We start from the raw sequence: 16,343 nt of genomic DNA, 5'->3' as shown, positions 1-16,343 counted from the left end.
CATAGGTTAACATCTAGAAAAAATGCTCCAAAGAGGATTATAATACCGCAATATCGGGCCAAAGGAAATTTTTAATCACTTCATATTTGAATAAACAAATCATTAAATGTGTTTTGCCAAGCAATTGATGTCAACCATTTCCACTAAGAATTATGCATTCATAAGTTATAAATCAAACCCAAATTACATTTTGGGAGCACAATCCCCTGAACACAAATCTAATTTCTGGTTTGTTAAGCCCTGGGCAGAGTATCCTGCTTGATAAGTGCTGGTTTTATTGCTACACACACTAATGTGAATATATACCTGTATACACAGGTGCATGGCATACACACAAGCACGTACACACACAACACACAGTCTTCATACCTACACACACTTTGCTGATTTCCAGAGGCTAAGTTTAAATAAATAGTGTTTCCGCTTTCCAGCGCACTCATTTTTTTGGTTCTATGACCACATCTTCCCCAGAATCCATATCCTAAATCTATCTTTTGTTGAAGGAAGGAAAGAAAATGAATAAATTTAATAAGGAGAGAGGACAAACCCAGAGGAGCGATTGTATCTGAAATGAGTAGTCATCAATGCTGAGAGGAAATTTATTTCATCATGCTATTATAATGATTCCACAAAGTCTTGATCTGTGCTGTTTTCTTAATGATGTGCCATCACAGAATCATTTGTTGCTTCAGCTCATATTCAAAACATTTTGAATGTTTTTTTTTTTGCTCTCAGGACCTCATGATACTGTATATGCCTGCTAAGATTAATTATTATCTTCATTATTCCCTCTTTTGCCAGATTCCACTGACAGTGTTTGCACAGCTGCTGTAGTGCCACTGAAAATATCTCAAGATTAAACCGATAATATCGGAATACAGGACAAGTGCTGCATGAATTAGAAATTTATCGAGGTACACAGTTGCTGAGTTATCAAGATGTGGTATATTCACTTCTTGGAAGCAATGAGGAAAATTGTTTTTTTTATTGCTATTATTTGGACCTGATGTAAGGGACAATTAAATGCCTCCTGCAGGTTTCATGAATCCTCAATGGTAATGTTTAATGCATAAAGACATGTCATAAAAATGTGCATCCATTTGCATGACAGCAACATTTTCTGAATTCCCTTGTACTTCATTCTTTCAGGCAGAAAAATGGAAGACTTCAATAACAACTGCCCCAATTAGAGATGATGAAAACCTGTGATGAACGCCAACGTTCATAAGAAATAATAAGTGCAGGACATCGAGATCGCAGCCTATGAAATAATACCCAGCAAAGGGATCATGGAGTTCCACCGCAAAATCAACCACAGTGAGGAGTTAACATGGGACTTCACGTCAGAGATGTGCCAACCCTCGGTGAGTGGCACCACCTTCCTCATCGTCGCCTACAGCGCATTGATCGCTGTGGGGGTCATTGGCAATGCCTCCCTTGTGTTCGTCATTGTGCGGCAGAAGGAGATGCGCAACGTCACCAACATCTTCATCGCCAACCTCTCCTGCTCCGACATCCTCATGTGCATCGTGTGTCTGCCCGTCACTATCATCTACACCTTGATGGACCACTGGATCTTGGGAGAAGCGCTCTGTAAGATCACCCCCTTTGTGCAGTGTGTTTCGGTGACCGTCTCCATCTTCTCCCTGGTCCTTATTGCATTGGAGCGCTACCAGCTCATCATCCACCCGACGGGGTGGAAGCCCATGGTGAGCCAGTCCTACCTGGCGGTGGGTGTCACCTGGGTGGTGGCCTGCTTGATGTCTCTGCCCTTCCTCTCCTTCAGCGTCCTCACTAACCTGCCTTTCCACAACATGACTGTCCCTTTCCCCTTCAGCGACCACTTGGTCTGCATGGAGCGCTGGCCGTCTGATGGCAACCGGCTGGCCTACACCACCTCGCTGCTGGTCTTTCAGTACTTCTTCCCGCTGGTCCTCATCTTGGTCTGCTACCTGCGCATCTTCCTGCGCCTGCAGAGGAGGAGGGATATGGTGGACCGGGCGAGGGACTCCAGAGACAACAAGACCAAGGGTTCAAAGAGGATCAACGCCATGTTGGGCTCCATCGTGGCCGTGTTTGCCCTCTGCTGGCTCCCGCTCAACGTCTTCAACACCGTGTTCGACTGGAACCACGAGGTCATCCCCTCCTGCCAGCACGACGCCATCTTCTCCGTCTGCCACCTCACAGCCATGGCCTCCACGTGTGTCAATCCCATCATATACGGCTTCCTGAACAACAACTTCCAGAAGCAGCTCAAGGCCACTCTTCTGCGCTGTCACTGCTGGGGGACAGTGGAGAGGTACGAGAGCTTCCCGCTCTCCGTGGTGAGCACAGAGGTCACCAAAGGGTCAATATTGAGCAAAGGATCTATTAGTGTGAATTCCTAAATTATGGCCTTTCAGCGAGAAAGCCATCATAGCGTTGGCCATCCATTGTGTGACGTCACGCGCTAACGACAGGATGACTTTCACAAAGTAACACACCTGGAATGATTTAGCCGACGGAAGACTAAAAACACTTAACTGGCACGACGCCATGCCCTCTTTTCAATACGGTTTGACTTGTAAGAGGAAGTAGATACGTAGCTGAATGACAGTACAAAGGTTGTTTAGTGCCAGTGTTGTAGGATAAATTAAGACAATTCATAAAAGCACTTCTAATGTATGGTCTCTGAAGTTCAATTCAAAAGATATGGACTCATATAAATGTAAACACAACATCGGATGCTATTTAATACATCATTTGTTACGTGCTCTGTTTTTTTTTTGTTTTGTTTTGTTTTTTACCAAAAGCATAGGACCTAGGCCTAACCAGTTTATTATTAGTAATGTTACTGTACCACACAAATGGTATTGAGATGAAGGAGTCACTGCAAATGTAACTTATGTTAACTCTAGAATTCACTATTGTATGTTAATCGCACCAGTGAAAACATAAGCATTTGTTAAGGGATTGTGAACCATAATGTGTTAATGATTATCCGTAGACAGAACCTAATTGCAAATCTGATGGCGAGTGCATTAGAGCATTGAATGCTGCTTCTGGGCATTTAATATGTTTATACATCCTCAAAGTCCTCGTGATGTTATTAAAGTTTCTTAAAAATACTCCCATGAGATGTTTTTGAGAACCTTGACTCGGGATGTGATTGTAAACCTTCTCTCCACGCTGTTCAGCAAGGTGTGCGCTCCGATATATTGCAGTGTGCCAGGATGTATTTGTAATAAAATGTGCCATGAAACAATCATATATCAAGTGCCATAAAACAAAATGCAACAGGCAGTAAAGATCGTTGTCAGTTCAGGGCTCTTCCCCTGTATAATCTACTGCTTATTTGTGTATGCATAACACACGATTGCAATACTATATGTATGTAGCATTACCGGTATATATTGTTGTCTTTAAAATGTATTGTAAGTAACTTGCAGTTTTGAATCAAATTAAACAAAGTATTTAACCCTGGAGTGGCTGCCACAACATGTCGATATTATTGACACATTCTTGATACTTTCTGGTACAAGTTCTTTTCTCAGTCCATACATCTCAAAGATGATTGCTTCATTCGATGATAATGGTGCAAACCCAGGAAGGTTCTTCTTCTTTGGCTGCAATATTCTATAGCTTGCTTCACACCGAATACAACTAACGAGGCCGACTCCGCACGCAAAAAGACGTGACGCCCTGTGGTGCGGTATTTCTGCCTCTGGGGTGCATTCAAATTTTTCAACTTGTGCGACAAGTTCAGATAGTAGTTGGAACTGGGCTTAAAACTAAGCAAATAAGTCACAAATATAAAATAATGATGCTAACGACAACCTTGGATGTCATTATGCGGGTGTGGGGGGGTAAATTCTCATTCATGTCAAATGGTAAATGTTCAGCAGATCAAACTACTCGCTGTTGTACTGTTGTGATTGTGATTCAGCCGACAGCCACTAGGGGGAGGATCCGACTGTTCGGATGCAATTATGCATTTGGTGAGAAGCGGCCTTAAGGCTTCAGCATTATCGCAATTACTAATTGGAATAATATGATGATACACTTTAGGATTATGATTGTCATTCAACCAAAATTCACCTCCCACCAACCCCATCATGAACTATTTATACTCACATCACTTTCAGTTGGTCTGTCAATTCATCCATCCAGCAAGAGGTGACGTTCCCCTCATGCCTGGTGCCCATTCATCAGAGGTACACGTATCAAAGCGCATCCAAACATGAGCTGACTCTGAGGTATATATATATATATTAGTGACCTCAATATATTACGGGTGTAATACAAGTATGGGAACACTGTTGTGTGCCGCCTTTCATATACACAATATTTCAAAATCTGTCATTCCATTTCTGGCAAGGCTAGAGGTCTAGTGCAGTGCAATGGTTCTTGGTCCGTTCCCGGGAATCACCTGAGAACACGTCTGCACCGCCAGTTAAATCCAATGTGAAAACAAATGTCATGTATAAAGAAAACAGAGTGGAGATCAGTAGATTGGGCATTTAACACCAAAGGAAACAGAGAAAAAAAAAACAGTTTTTTATTAAGATTTTTTTATTAATCTCAACAAACACCTCGTGACTAATATCCTGTGCAAACCTGCCAATATTTTGTCCAAAGGCAGCCTGGCCGATGTCAATGACAGGCATCTTGGTTGTCAGCTGGGAGAGAGATTTGTTTGTGTGAGATATTCTATTGATTCTAATAATAATATCTCCTACCCATCGACATAGTATCATGTTTGAAATCATGTTTCCATTTCAACAGGTCAGTAGAGACCTCAAGCCAGGCGTAAAAAAACTTCGTATTGGGCTGGCATTTGTGCATCGCTGGCGATTTGAGAAGAGAAAACAATATTGTTTAATTTTCCTAAAGGGGGCAGAGGACAGATAAAAAAAGGTCAGAGACAGTTGGTCCACCGCCTGTGGAATTCTAATCCTGGCATTACACACCCGTACATGTATGAGAATGGATTGAAACATGGAGGTGACTCACCTTGCGGACAGACACATAGACATATGGCGTTGCTTTTTCTGAGTTCCTGCTTTGATTCGATCAAATTGCCCGTGTGATTGTGCTTGAAATCAGACGCCTGGTACCGAAATAGTCAGCTCCCACAGGTTCCATTAAACCGTTTTGGCCTCACAGAGAACATAAAATGTGTTTGGTATTCCAAAATGAAATCCTATGTGTTGCCTGTGCTTGTGCTTTTATAACGGAATCTTCACCATCACCTATACTGTACATATTGCTGTGAAATGTGATCTTATTTTTACTATACATCGTCTGGAGGATTACCACTGCACATGCACTCAAATGCGTGCGCACGCACACACACACACACACACATTCAGACACACACATTTTCTGCCTTGCGTAACACGAGCAGACATGGCAGCCGGGAATAGCAGAACCCCTGATTGGTGTCAGCCGGTGCTCCCTCAGGATCGTATTTGTCTTAGCTTGCACTTAGCTTGCACTTTCATTTGCATGCGTACATTCACTCTCCACAGAAAAATTGCAATCTGGGACCTGACACGTACAAATTAAAGGTGCGACATTATATGAATTTCATGGAGAGTAATAGAGACAGACAAGACAGACAGACGGACGGACAGATTCAATCTCCTACAGTTCAACTTGGGATATGGCCTCTGTGTCTGACCTCCCATCTGCTCTGATCACAGTTAGTGGTTGTCCGCTTCCCGCTCCCCTAGTTGCCTGGTTACAGCTTCCTCGGGGGGTTTCAATGGGTTTCCTTGAGAATGAGGAGCACCAGCGATTAAAGGCACGTTATCAAACCCTCTGGCGGAGCGCCGGCGTCCCAGCCGAAGGACTGCAGCGCGGCCGACACACTCTTCATGTCCGTGAGTATGTTTGGGTAATCGGGGATCTCGGCCCCGGTTCCACGAGCAGCGCCAGAAGAAAGTTCAGGGATGTTATTCGTAACCAATTGCACCGGCTCAAAAGAAAAGCATACTTTGTACATCAAGCCTTTATCATGACTGTGTTTAATAAGCACTCTAGCCCCAGCTTGGAATGGGTATATTGCAAATGGAAAAAGTGAAAGTATGCAAGAAAAACATCCATAAATGGATACTTGGGTTATCTTATCTCATCTAAAGGGCCAGAGAAGACCGATCAGATCAATTATAGCATATTACAGAAGATCTAACGCTCTTGATTATAGGACTTACAGTATATGAAGAAAAACACAACTAAATGTAGCTCGTGGATCAGATATTTATTCCGACCCCAAGTAAATTCACAGAGCCCCTGCTTGGACAGCCTTTAACCCAACTTGCTGCCTCGACTGTCCCAGCGTGCTGCGGTTCTTTCTGTCTAAATGCGGCTGAGGGACTTCTCTTCCCAACTTTTTTTTTTTTATATTTTATTCATCCATCTGCTCGGAGAGCGGTCTCGCCGAGACCAATTAGAGGCGGCCTGGTGGGCCCGTCAGCTTCTGCTGGTGGTCGGGCCCAGCAGGGTCCCCGTCTCCGACAGGCTGATACACCGTCCTCGGCTTTAATATACACCTTAATGATGCAGATGGAGGCACTTTGATGTTCCCACTTTGGAGGACAATCGTAAATTATCGTGTTTTTATGGCCCTTCGGTTTGATATCAAAAGGCAAAAGGCCACCGCGGATCAGACTTATTGCTCACGCCCGCGTTTAACTTGTGCAAATATTTTATGTCCTGCGGTGCAGTCGAGTGTCACATATTTAATCCTTATCAAATCGGTTTTCAATAAAGGACAATACCTCATCCATATGGCCCGCGGGGCATGTTCAATGGACGGGGCTGTGGTCTCGACGAGACGAGGGGCAACGGGGACGTGATTATCCGTCCGGTGTTTGCCAAGCACCCGCCCAGTCAAATGACAGATTGAAATATTTCGTAATACACTTTCCATTCGAGATAAGGACACGTTGGGAGCGCTCAGCGGTCAACAGGAGATTGTTAGTTCACTGTCACATTTCCGTGATGAATTCATTTCGCTGCGTTTCTTCGATTTGTTTGAATCGGCAAACATACGCATGTTCCACTTAATTGAATAATTAAATATCGCTGATCCAGCCATAAAGAATCACTTTTGCAATCTGAAAATGTTTGTACAGCCAGGGGCGGGCAAACATGCTGCGGCCCTTCGAATAACAAATACTGTTAAGTGCATATCAGTTCATATTCATATAAATGTGATCCAGTTAGTTGTTGAGGCAGTTTAACAAAAATAAATAAATAAATAAATAAAAACATCTTTGAAATGAACTCCCTAATCTAACATTTTTCAAACTGGAAAACTCAACGAACTTATCTAGCGCCCTCTGGTGTTTCAGTTAGGAAGCCCTGAACGATGGACAGGTGAAATATACTGGGTAAGGCTGGTTGTGTGTATCGGCAGCCTAAAATATATAATATATATAACATAGAATATCTTCTGAAAAAGTCTCTTGTTAGAATCATTGTACCCATTCAAAAAAATTGAATGGGTACAATTGTACCAAAAAAAAAAATAATAATAATAATAAACTGTTGTATGTGACATGATGAGGTGGTTAGAGGATGTTGGAGAAATCGAGGAAAATAATCACAGCTTGAGTGTCAAAAAATCCTTAGAATGATCCGTGTGCTTCATTAATACTTTATTTTGGGGGACTTAGCAACCGTTTCCTAATACGTTGTGTTCCTTTTCTCTGGCGATGACGCTGCCCTAAAAGAGAATTTAACAATTCAAATAAGACAATTTCAATTGTACCAAATGATTATACATAATAATGTTAATAATGAGCAACTGCACAATTTAAGAATGACAATGAAAAACCATCACATTTGAGCACACAGTGAACTTAACACAGAATTACCATAATAATAATAATAATTACCAGTAGCACCCTCATCTTGTAATGTTTGGCGTAGGCGAGCCTTTGGTGCAGCCCAGAACACGACCGGGCGTCTCTATTTTCCCGGCTTGCTTTACTATCTGCTGGAATAAACTTCATATGGTAAAAGTGTGTATTAGTAGAGGGTGAGGGATCAAATAAAGAGGAGGACCAGTGGCTTCTTACATCGTCCAGAGGTTGGGAGAGTGGCTCCAGCTCCAGCTGCCTCTTTCCCCCGGGGGCTCAGGCCGTAGGACCAGTGCTGACCACAGACCTGCGCCGCAAAAGTCCCCAAAAGCAGCAGACACACGACAAAGCAGTTCCTGTCCCTTCTGAAAACCAAAGCGGTGTGCGCGTCAGTGAGCCAAATAGGACCACGCTCATCATAAAAATCGTACACATTCTTACTTTCGTGGCTTCTCAGATCTGCTCTCATCCGAGCTGCTGTGTGAATGTGGCTGCGCTTGGTTTTTAGAGGCTTTTTATATACTGTACACGCCTCCATCTCAGCCCAGGGCTTCTCTGCATGGGGTCACAAAGTGCTGTTTATCGCCTCTCAAAGTGTATCTAGTGGCAACCCACTGAGCTTTTCAAAGACAGATTATACTCAAGTTTGCGTTTTAGGCTTCTCCTCGCCGGCGAAAAACAGTCACTTGTTTTGCTCACGTTCAATAATTAAAAGCTTGGTTATTTGTGTCTGGTAATAATGGGGGGGAGGGAAACAACATTGCGAAAGATGATCGTCTTCATCGACAATTTATTTCTTTAACAGTCATTCCTGGAAACAGATTTCCTAAGTCAAGTGCAATAATTACAGACAGGGAGGCTGCCGCCGCCACACCCCGTCTTTCACGATCTATCAAAATAAATAAACACAAGCTCCAACACTGATTTTCACACTCAAGGTTAAATCCACGGGCGTGATTGCCTTCATCAATCATCCCCAACTGGCGGGGGGTTTACCTGCCGTCAAACCCAGTGGATAATATTGCATCTGAAATCTTTACCGAAAAACACGCGTATAGACGGGGATGGCGTAGCTCCAAACGCACGGGGCACACACGCCCTCGCGACAGGAACCCAAATGAGATCGGCTTTCCCACACACACACACACACACACACACACACACACACACACACACACACACACACACACACACACACACACACACACACACACACACACACACACACACACACACACACACACACACACACACACACACATATATATACACATACACACACTTGTTGCATTTCACTACTCTGACTTTGGGATGTTTCCTTTTTTGTCTTTGTTTGGAAGAACTGGATTTGACTCACAATGGATTACAAGCACCGTACATCTTTGGTGATAACGGAAAAATGACAGAAAAAAAAACCCCGAAATATTTGTGCAAAGCGGGAGTCAAAACGGTACATGATATGCAGCTTAACATTGAGTATCATTCACAGCAAAAAAAAAAAAAAAATACACATCTCCCAATTGGGTCGAACAACAACCGAGACAAAACAACAAAATAAGAACATCTTTCATGTGATACATGTCATTTCCTTCAGACAAAATGTTTTAAAAAGCAGAAAAATCTGGTATTTTCTCCAGCTCGGACATCGGGAATAATAACTTAAGAGAGAACGAAACCACAGTGAGACGCATGCAATTACAGATAAGTCAGAGGAGGGTCAGAGGTAGCTTTAGAGACTGTCAAACACAGAAGTGGGCTACGGCTTTAAAAAAAACCCAAAATAAACGAAAAAGAAAAGAACAGCGAAGCCCCACCTGTACCAGTATTGCACACCAAATCTGTGCCCGAGATTAGTTTCGAGGCACAGTTCTGTCGCGCGCCGTTGGCCGGGGTTCGGCAACACATTACGCTCTTATTATTAAATGTATTGGCAATTATTTGCCTGCGCTGCGGTCACATCGCAAAGTTATTGGTGCTCAACTTCACCGCACACGGAGAGGAGCTGGGCTTCTCTTTTGATTCACGGTAGCGTATCACGTACATAGATGAAAAAAATCGATTGGTTTGCCGCTGGACGTATCTCGTTCTTTGGCCTCGAGCACAGACGCAGTAGAACATTTAAATATTATTTTCTGACGTGTAGACACCCCCTGGGTAGACGCTAGTGCAAGACACTTAAAGCTAAGGTAATAAAGTTTGGAATGCCCCGGGGCATGCATATAAAGACCACCTGCACTCAGTACAGATAGAGGAAGCCTGGTAGTGTGGGAGGATGGAGGGGAGGAGAAAGGGAGGATGGAGGGGACGAGGGAGGGAAGATGGAGGGGAGGAAGACCTGTCTGGGACTGGTGAGCGTTTGCTGCAGTTATCTGACACTTTGTGACATGTGCAGAGGAGTCAGCATCTCTTCGAATATGGCTCCCTTCACGTTGGAGCCTCTCAGATTGGCTTCCTGCAGGTCACAGCCGGACAGGTCGCAGTTCTGGCGGGACGGGGCGACACCAAAGTCAAAGCATTGAGGAAAAGGCATTTAAAAAAAAATCTCATTCCTTTCAATACACAAATGAAACCAGAACGTGTCTAAATGGCTCGCATTAAGCTTCTGTAGTGTTTATTTACAAGAATTCTAAACCCTCACCTGAGATGTCGCCGCCTCTTGTAAATACTCTTTGCTTACATTTGTTGTCGGACAAAGGATAACGCGTTAGTTTATAACCAAATAAAGGCTCTATTAAAAAAACTAATAAACTATGCCCGTATGAGAAGAACCTTAATGGGCACTTTTTTTTATTGCCATAAGTCATATTTTACCGTGGACATTATAAAAAAATCATCCTTCAATATCATCCTTTTGCACACCCACCCTTTTTAAATTTCGCTTTATTTTAAATAGTTTGAGGTTAGGCTGCTGATGACAACACTTTTGCTGATAATTTTATTTTATTTAGCTTCACAATTCTGTCCGTTTATCAAAGTTGTAAAATGAAGAGACATACAAGCAAAGTGTATAATGTAACTGGGTATTAACATGTAACAAAGCAAAGTCAGCATTAAAAAATAACTTGTTATTTTTGGAGGATTTTTTTGTTATGCCCACCATCGGTTACATCCTCTTGGTGGGTAAACACTTTCATACAAATACAATGGAATTAAAAAAACAAACACAATAATGAATGGACTGTGTCCAGTACCAGTACTGGTTTCTGTCTAACCTTCAGTGAGGTTATCGACAACTATCCGGGCAGATATAGTTTCAATCAAACTGCGTCAGATCTAGACTGTTCCTTATTTTTGGTTTCCGGCAGCGTCTCTCCAGGCTGAGTCGACCTCACTGGTGAACGGGGGATTTAAGAGCGTAATCCCTTCGATGTAACCTTACCTCCAGGTCAGTTCCTGCTAAAGTAGCTCCCCGCAGGTTGCAGTTCTTCAGCTTGGCATTCTTCAGCGTGGCCACGCGCAGGTTGATGCCCGTCATCTGACTCCCCTCCATGTCCACCCCTTTCAGATTGGCACCTAAGATTAAATAACGAGCGTGTTCTGAGCACATTCCGAGAGGAGCTTTCCGCATGAGGTGTAAAATAAATTGACGGATTTACCCTCGAGGTTCGCCTTGAGGCCTGACGGATCCTCGAAATTACACCCTCGGAGGGAGGCTCCCTCGGCGTTGGAGCAGAGCATCTTCACCCCTTGCAGGTTGGCTCCCTTCAACGCACAAAACATTGTGTTTTGCTGATAATAAAAACACCCCGAGGCAGACCAGTACGAAAAAATTCAATATGGAAGATTGTTTTGTTTTTAATCTTGAACACAATATACACTGAAATGCAATATCTCCATTCTGTATTGACTGGAGAGATGGGTGATATGACCTGTAAACATCAGAACTGTGGTAAATATTCCTATCTCCTTAAATAATAAAAAAAAAAAATTGGTTCATTTATCTTTGTTCAGAAGAGTAAACAAACGAGTGTGGATAAGAAAACAGTAGGAGAGCTTACATCCAAACTGGCCCCGGAAAGGTCGGCTCGCTCCAGGTTGGAGCAGCATAGGTTGGCGTGCGTAAGATTGCAGCGGCTCAGGTTCGCCATCTTGAAGTTGATATAGCGCAGGTCAAGCCGGGAGAGATCGGCCCCGCTGAAATTAAGGCCCTGAAACGGCGACAGCGGGGTATGTGAGATGATTGAGGCGAGATGAACGGTGTGGTCCTTCAGCATTAAAATGTGTAGAGGCGATCTTGGTGCGGCGTACCTGACAACGGAGCTCTGACTTGGTGGGCGTCGCCAGCAGGAAGCGGACAAACTCCTTGCGGGAAATGGGAGAGTGGTCCTCGGGAGGCTGCGAGTTCTGGTAAAAAAAAAGGAATAGTAGGAGGTGTGTATATATATATATATATATATATATATATATATATATATATATATATATATATATTGTTGAAAGTATGAAAACTGGGCAAGTGATAGGATCCGAGCAATTTGACCATGGCCAAATTGTGATGGCTGGACGACTGGGTCAGAGCATCTCCAAAATGGCAAGTCTTGTGGGGTGTTCCTAGTATGCAGTGGTTAGTACCTACCAAAAGTGGTCCAAGGAAGGGTCATGGGAGCCCAAGGCTCACTGATGTGCGTGGGGGGCAGAGCCTAGTCGGTCTGGTCCAAACCCACAGAAGAGCTACTGGAGCACAAATTGCTGAAAAAGTCAATGCTGGCTATGCTAGAAAGGTGTCAGAACACACAGTGCATCGCAGCTTGCTGTGTATGGGGCGGCGGGTGCCCATGCTGACCCTTGTCCACCGCCAAAAGCACCTACAATGGGCACGTAAGCATCAGAACTGGACCTTGGAGCAATGGAAGAAGGTGGCCTGATGCATCATGTTTTATTTTACATTGTGTGGATGGCCGGGGTTAGGGTCCGATTCGATCGACCATCTGTGGGATGTGCTGGAACAACAAGCCTGATGCATAGGGGTCCCACTTCACACCTTACAGGACTTAAAGGATCTGCTGCTTACGTTTTGGTGCCAGATACCACAGGACACCTTCAGAGGTCTTGTGGAGTCCATGCCTCGAGGGGTCAGAGCAATATTAGTGGTTATTAGTGAGGAGGCCACTGCCATCAGGGAATATCGTTGCCATGAAGGGGTGTACTTGGTCTGCAACAATGTTTAGGTTGGTTGTACGTGTCAAAGTTACATCCACATGAATGCCAGGACCCAAGGCTTCCCAGCCGAACATTGCCCCGAGCATCACACTGCCTCCGCTGGATTGCCTTCTTCCCATTGTGCATCCTGGTGCCATCTATTCCCCAATTAACAATGCACAGACACTGGGCCATCCACATGATGTAAAAGAAAACATGATTCATCAGACCAGGCCACCTTCTTCCATTGCTCACATGCCCATCGTAGGCACCTTCGGCAGTGGACAGGGTCAGCATTGGCACTTCGACCGGTCTGCGGCTATGCAGCCCCATACGCATCAAGCTGTGATGCACTGTGTGTTATGACATCTTTCTATCATGGCAGCATGAACTTTTCAGCAATTTGTGCTACAGTAGCTCTTCTGTGGGATCAGACAAGACGGACTAGACTTTGCTCCCCACGTGCATCAATGAGCCCATGGGCTCCCATGACCCTGTCGCCTGTTCACCGGTTGTCCTTCCATGGACCAGTTTTGGTAGGAATTAACCAATGCATACTGGGAACACCCCACAAGACCTGCCGTTTTGGAGATGCTCTGACCCAGTTGTCCAGCCATCACAATTAAGCCCTTGTGAAAGTCGTTCTGATCTTTACCCTTGCCCTTGTTTCCTGCTTCCAACACATCAACTTCAAGAACTGACTGTTCACTTGCTGCCTAATATATCCCACCCCTGGACAGATGCCATTGGAACGAGATGATTTACACATGTACATATCACACATACATATACTGTATACACATTGTGTGTATGTGTGTGTGTGTGTGTGTGTGTGTGTGTGTGTGTGTGTGTGTGTATACAGCTCTCTAATACATACAAAGAAAATGAAGCACCTTTACAGTCTATGATCTACAGCATTCTTCGCTAGACTCACTGGTGGTCAAAGTGATGTGAGCGGCCATTTCGAGCGAGGTATCACCTGGTAGCTCACGTCAAATCGACACCAGCGACATCTCCCGGGGAAGGCTGTAGACCACACACTGTTTAAAATACATGCAAAACTTATCTACATTTTACACTTCAGGTTACCTTAATTGCTACTTCCAACTGCTCGGCGAGCTGCTCAATTCCAAAAAAACGAGCCTCCTCCAGCACACCTGCAACGGTACAGACCATTCTCAGCAACATAACACATCTGGGTCAACGCGATAAAATCATGAGATCAATTCAAAATTTGTATGTTTCGATGGTTTGTTTAAGGCCGGCCTCACCTCGTATATTGATTCCTTCATTGATAATGAGCTGACCGTGTCGTAAGTAATTGAGGATAGGCTCGAAGTATTCCGGGCTGCGGTCAATAAGGTAAGCCCCGTGCTCGTCTTGCTTGTTTCCCCACACATCTGGGTCAAAGATAAGGGGGTTTTTTTACACAACAATGTGTTTTCTAGGTTGGGTCACCATAATACTTTAAAATAAAGACTAGTGACGAGATGATGACCCCTGAATTATCAATTCACCTTTCTCCCGAAACATGTGGGCCAGCATACTCTCTGGCTCCTTACTGACCAGCGTGCTCCTGTGAACCGAAAGGAAGAAGTCCAGGTTGACCAAAAACAAACAAAGACTATGCAATCGGAGCTGACACAGAGACACCAGAGATCTCCAAATCCTCACCGGGTGGTGGTGAAGAGACGGCCGCCAATATTAAGGGTCAACCAATCGGTGTGTGTTCCCGGCGGCTCGGGCGGAATCTTGACTTCATTCTGTGGGTCTGCAATTGGGACATGAAGACAATTAATAATCTGAGGTTATCAATCTTGGCTGGGACCAGGAAGAGGCCATTTGGAATGCTCACCGATAAATGGATCTCCCTCTGAGACATAAAGTACATCATCATCTCTGTTGAAAGAGATGAACAGACAACACATTATAATCAAATAGAGACAGGTTCTCACTAAGTGACCGTCTTATGTTTTGCCAGTGGCCAGTAATCATTTGACGAATAGCTCACCTGATCAGGGCAATATCATCGACGTGGCCCCCTTTGCCGTTGTACAAACTGGAAGCTTGGATTCCCAGCTTATTGCTTGCTACAGATAACAGGTCGGCCAAGGTCCCGTAAACTGCTACTACCTGAAAGGAAAAGCAATACAAAGAATATAGCGTCATTTCTCCTGTAATTGCTTTAGGTCTCGTAAGGAGAATCAGAATCGGTTTATTTTGCCAAGCACGTTTTCATATACAAGTTATCTGTCGTGTTAAGGGTACCGACCCTTACCACGGGCGCATGAGCGTGAGCTTAGCAGTCCAAAGCAAAAGGAACACAAAACATACATAAATATACGGAATATACAAAATGTCTTCTATGCCTAACCAAATTAATTGCGGCGCAAAGTGGCAGTATGGTTGCTAGTATTGGCCGTGGGTATGAATATAAATGTAGATCGGATATCGTATATATCGGTACGGGATCAATACATGCGTAAACAACAAAACGCATGGACAGCAATGAATGCCTTGTTCTTATTAAAATGTGATTACTAAATTGTTACAATGCCTAAAGTCTACGCTACGTTGTCAAGGTTATAACATCACCTTGATAATATATTGGAAAAGTTGTAGTGCGTGTGTGCGTGTGTGTGTGTGCGTGCGTGCGTGCGTGCGTGTCGCGGACTGAAAGGCCTGTCATTCTGCGGAACCGACAAAGACACCATTCGCGACTGAGCGAGTGACGCACCTTGCCATTTCTGGACGACCCGTTAACAAATAACGTAACTCTCCTCATTCTTTACGGTATGTGTGTGTGTCGCTCCTCCCGATCGCACCGAAACGGTGAAGTTGCTCCTCAAAGCCCCGCCACCTGGAGCAGGCTGCTCAGCCGAGTAGGACAGGAGCGCTGGCCTGACGTCACAAAATCTGAACCGACTGCGACGGAGGGTGCGCTCGTTTCACGAGCCGGGACGCACCGCCGCCGGGTGTTTTAATTTGTAGTCCGCACGCTTCGTATTTTCTTGAACATGTTTTTTTGTTTTTTTTGCATGTAGTGTTTATTATTCTATAATTTATTATTATATATCTCGTTATTTTACTCTTAAGTCCATGTGTCCAGTTTCGCGTGCCACTGTGGATTTTTGTGTTCGTTGGTTTACGTGACCGTCCAATCCGTTGAACTCTCACGTCCTCATATTTCTCTATTCTATCCGCCCATTTATAATATATAATTATCCAGCCTATTATATATTATTCTTTTTTATTTCAGTTTAAAAACAACGGTCCATTTTGTTCATTCGCTTCTTTTTCATGGTTTATTCAGTCTCGAGTCCAGTTGGTGGCGGTAAGCGCGAGGAGTTTCCGCCT

General features: G+C 44.1%; 2 protein-coding genes across 2 annotated transcripts; one reads left to right on the top strand and one right to left on the bottom strand.

The window, feature by feature from the left end:
* Positions 1 to 1,289: 1,289 nt before the first annotated feature.
* On the top strand, positions 1,290 to 2,387 carry npy8br (neuropeptide Y receptor Y8b; the record flags this gene model as incomplete). Its single annotated transcript, XM_080004275.1, has 1 exon — positions 1,290 to 2,387. The coding sequence occupies one exon, from the start codon at positions 1,290 to 1,292 to the stop codon at positions 2,385 to 2,387; it is 1,098 nt and encodes a 365-aa protein (XP_079860401.1).
* A 6,168-nt stretch (positions 2,388 to 8,555) lies between these two features.
* On the bottom strand, positions 8,556 to 15,843 carry kctd9a (potassium channel tetramerization domain containing 9a). Its single transcript, XM_080003356.1, has 12 exons — positions 15,724 to 15,843; positions 14,998 to 15,119; positions 14,842 to 14,885; positions 14,661 to 14,757; positions 14,504 to 14,562; positions 14,258 to 14,386; positions 14,076 to 14,143; positions 12,096 to 12,191; positions 11,846 to 11,995; positions 11,444 to 11,549; positions 11,227 to 11,360; positions 8,556 to 10,329 (listed from the first exon to the last, which is right to left on the bottom strand). Exons 1-12 carry the CDS (start codon positions 15,769 to 15,771, stop codon positions 10,213 to 10,215), a joined length of 1,170 nt encoding a protein of 389 aa, XP_079859482.1. The 5' UTR covers positions 15,772 to 15,843; the 3' UTR covers positions 8,556 to 10,212.
* Between the last annotated feature and the right edge of the window lie 500 nt (positions 15,844 to 16,343).

The sequence above is a fragment of the Zeus faber genome (genome assembly GCF_960531495.2).
Source record: "Zeus faber genome assembly, chromosome: 7".
Classification (NCBI taxonomy): Eukaryota; Metazoa; Chordata; class Actinopteri; order Zeiformes; family Zeidae; genus Zeus; species Zeus faber.
Note: the sequence above shows the minus strand (reverse complement) of the source record. Positions and strands in the feature narration are given on the sequence as shown.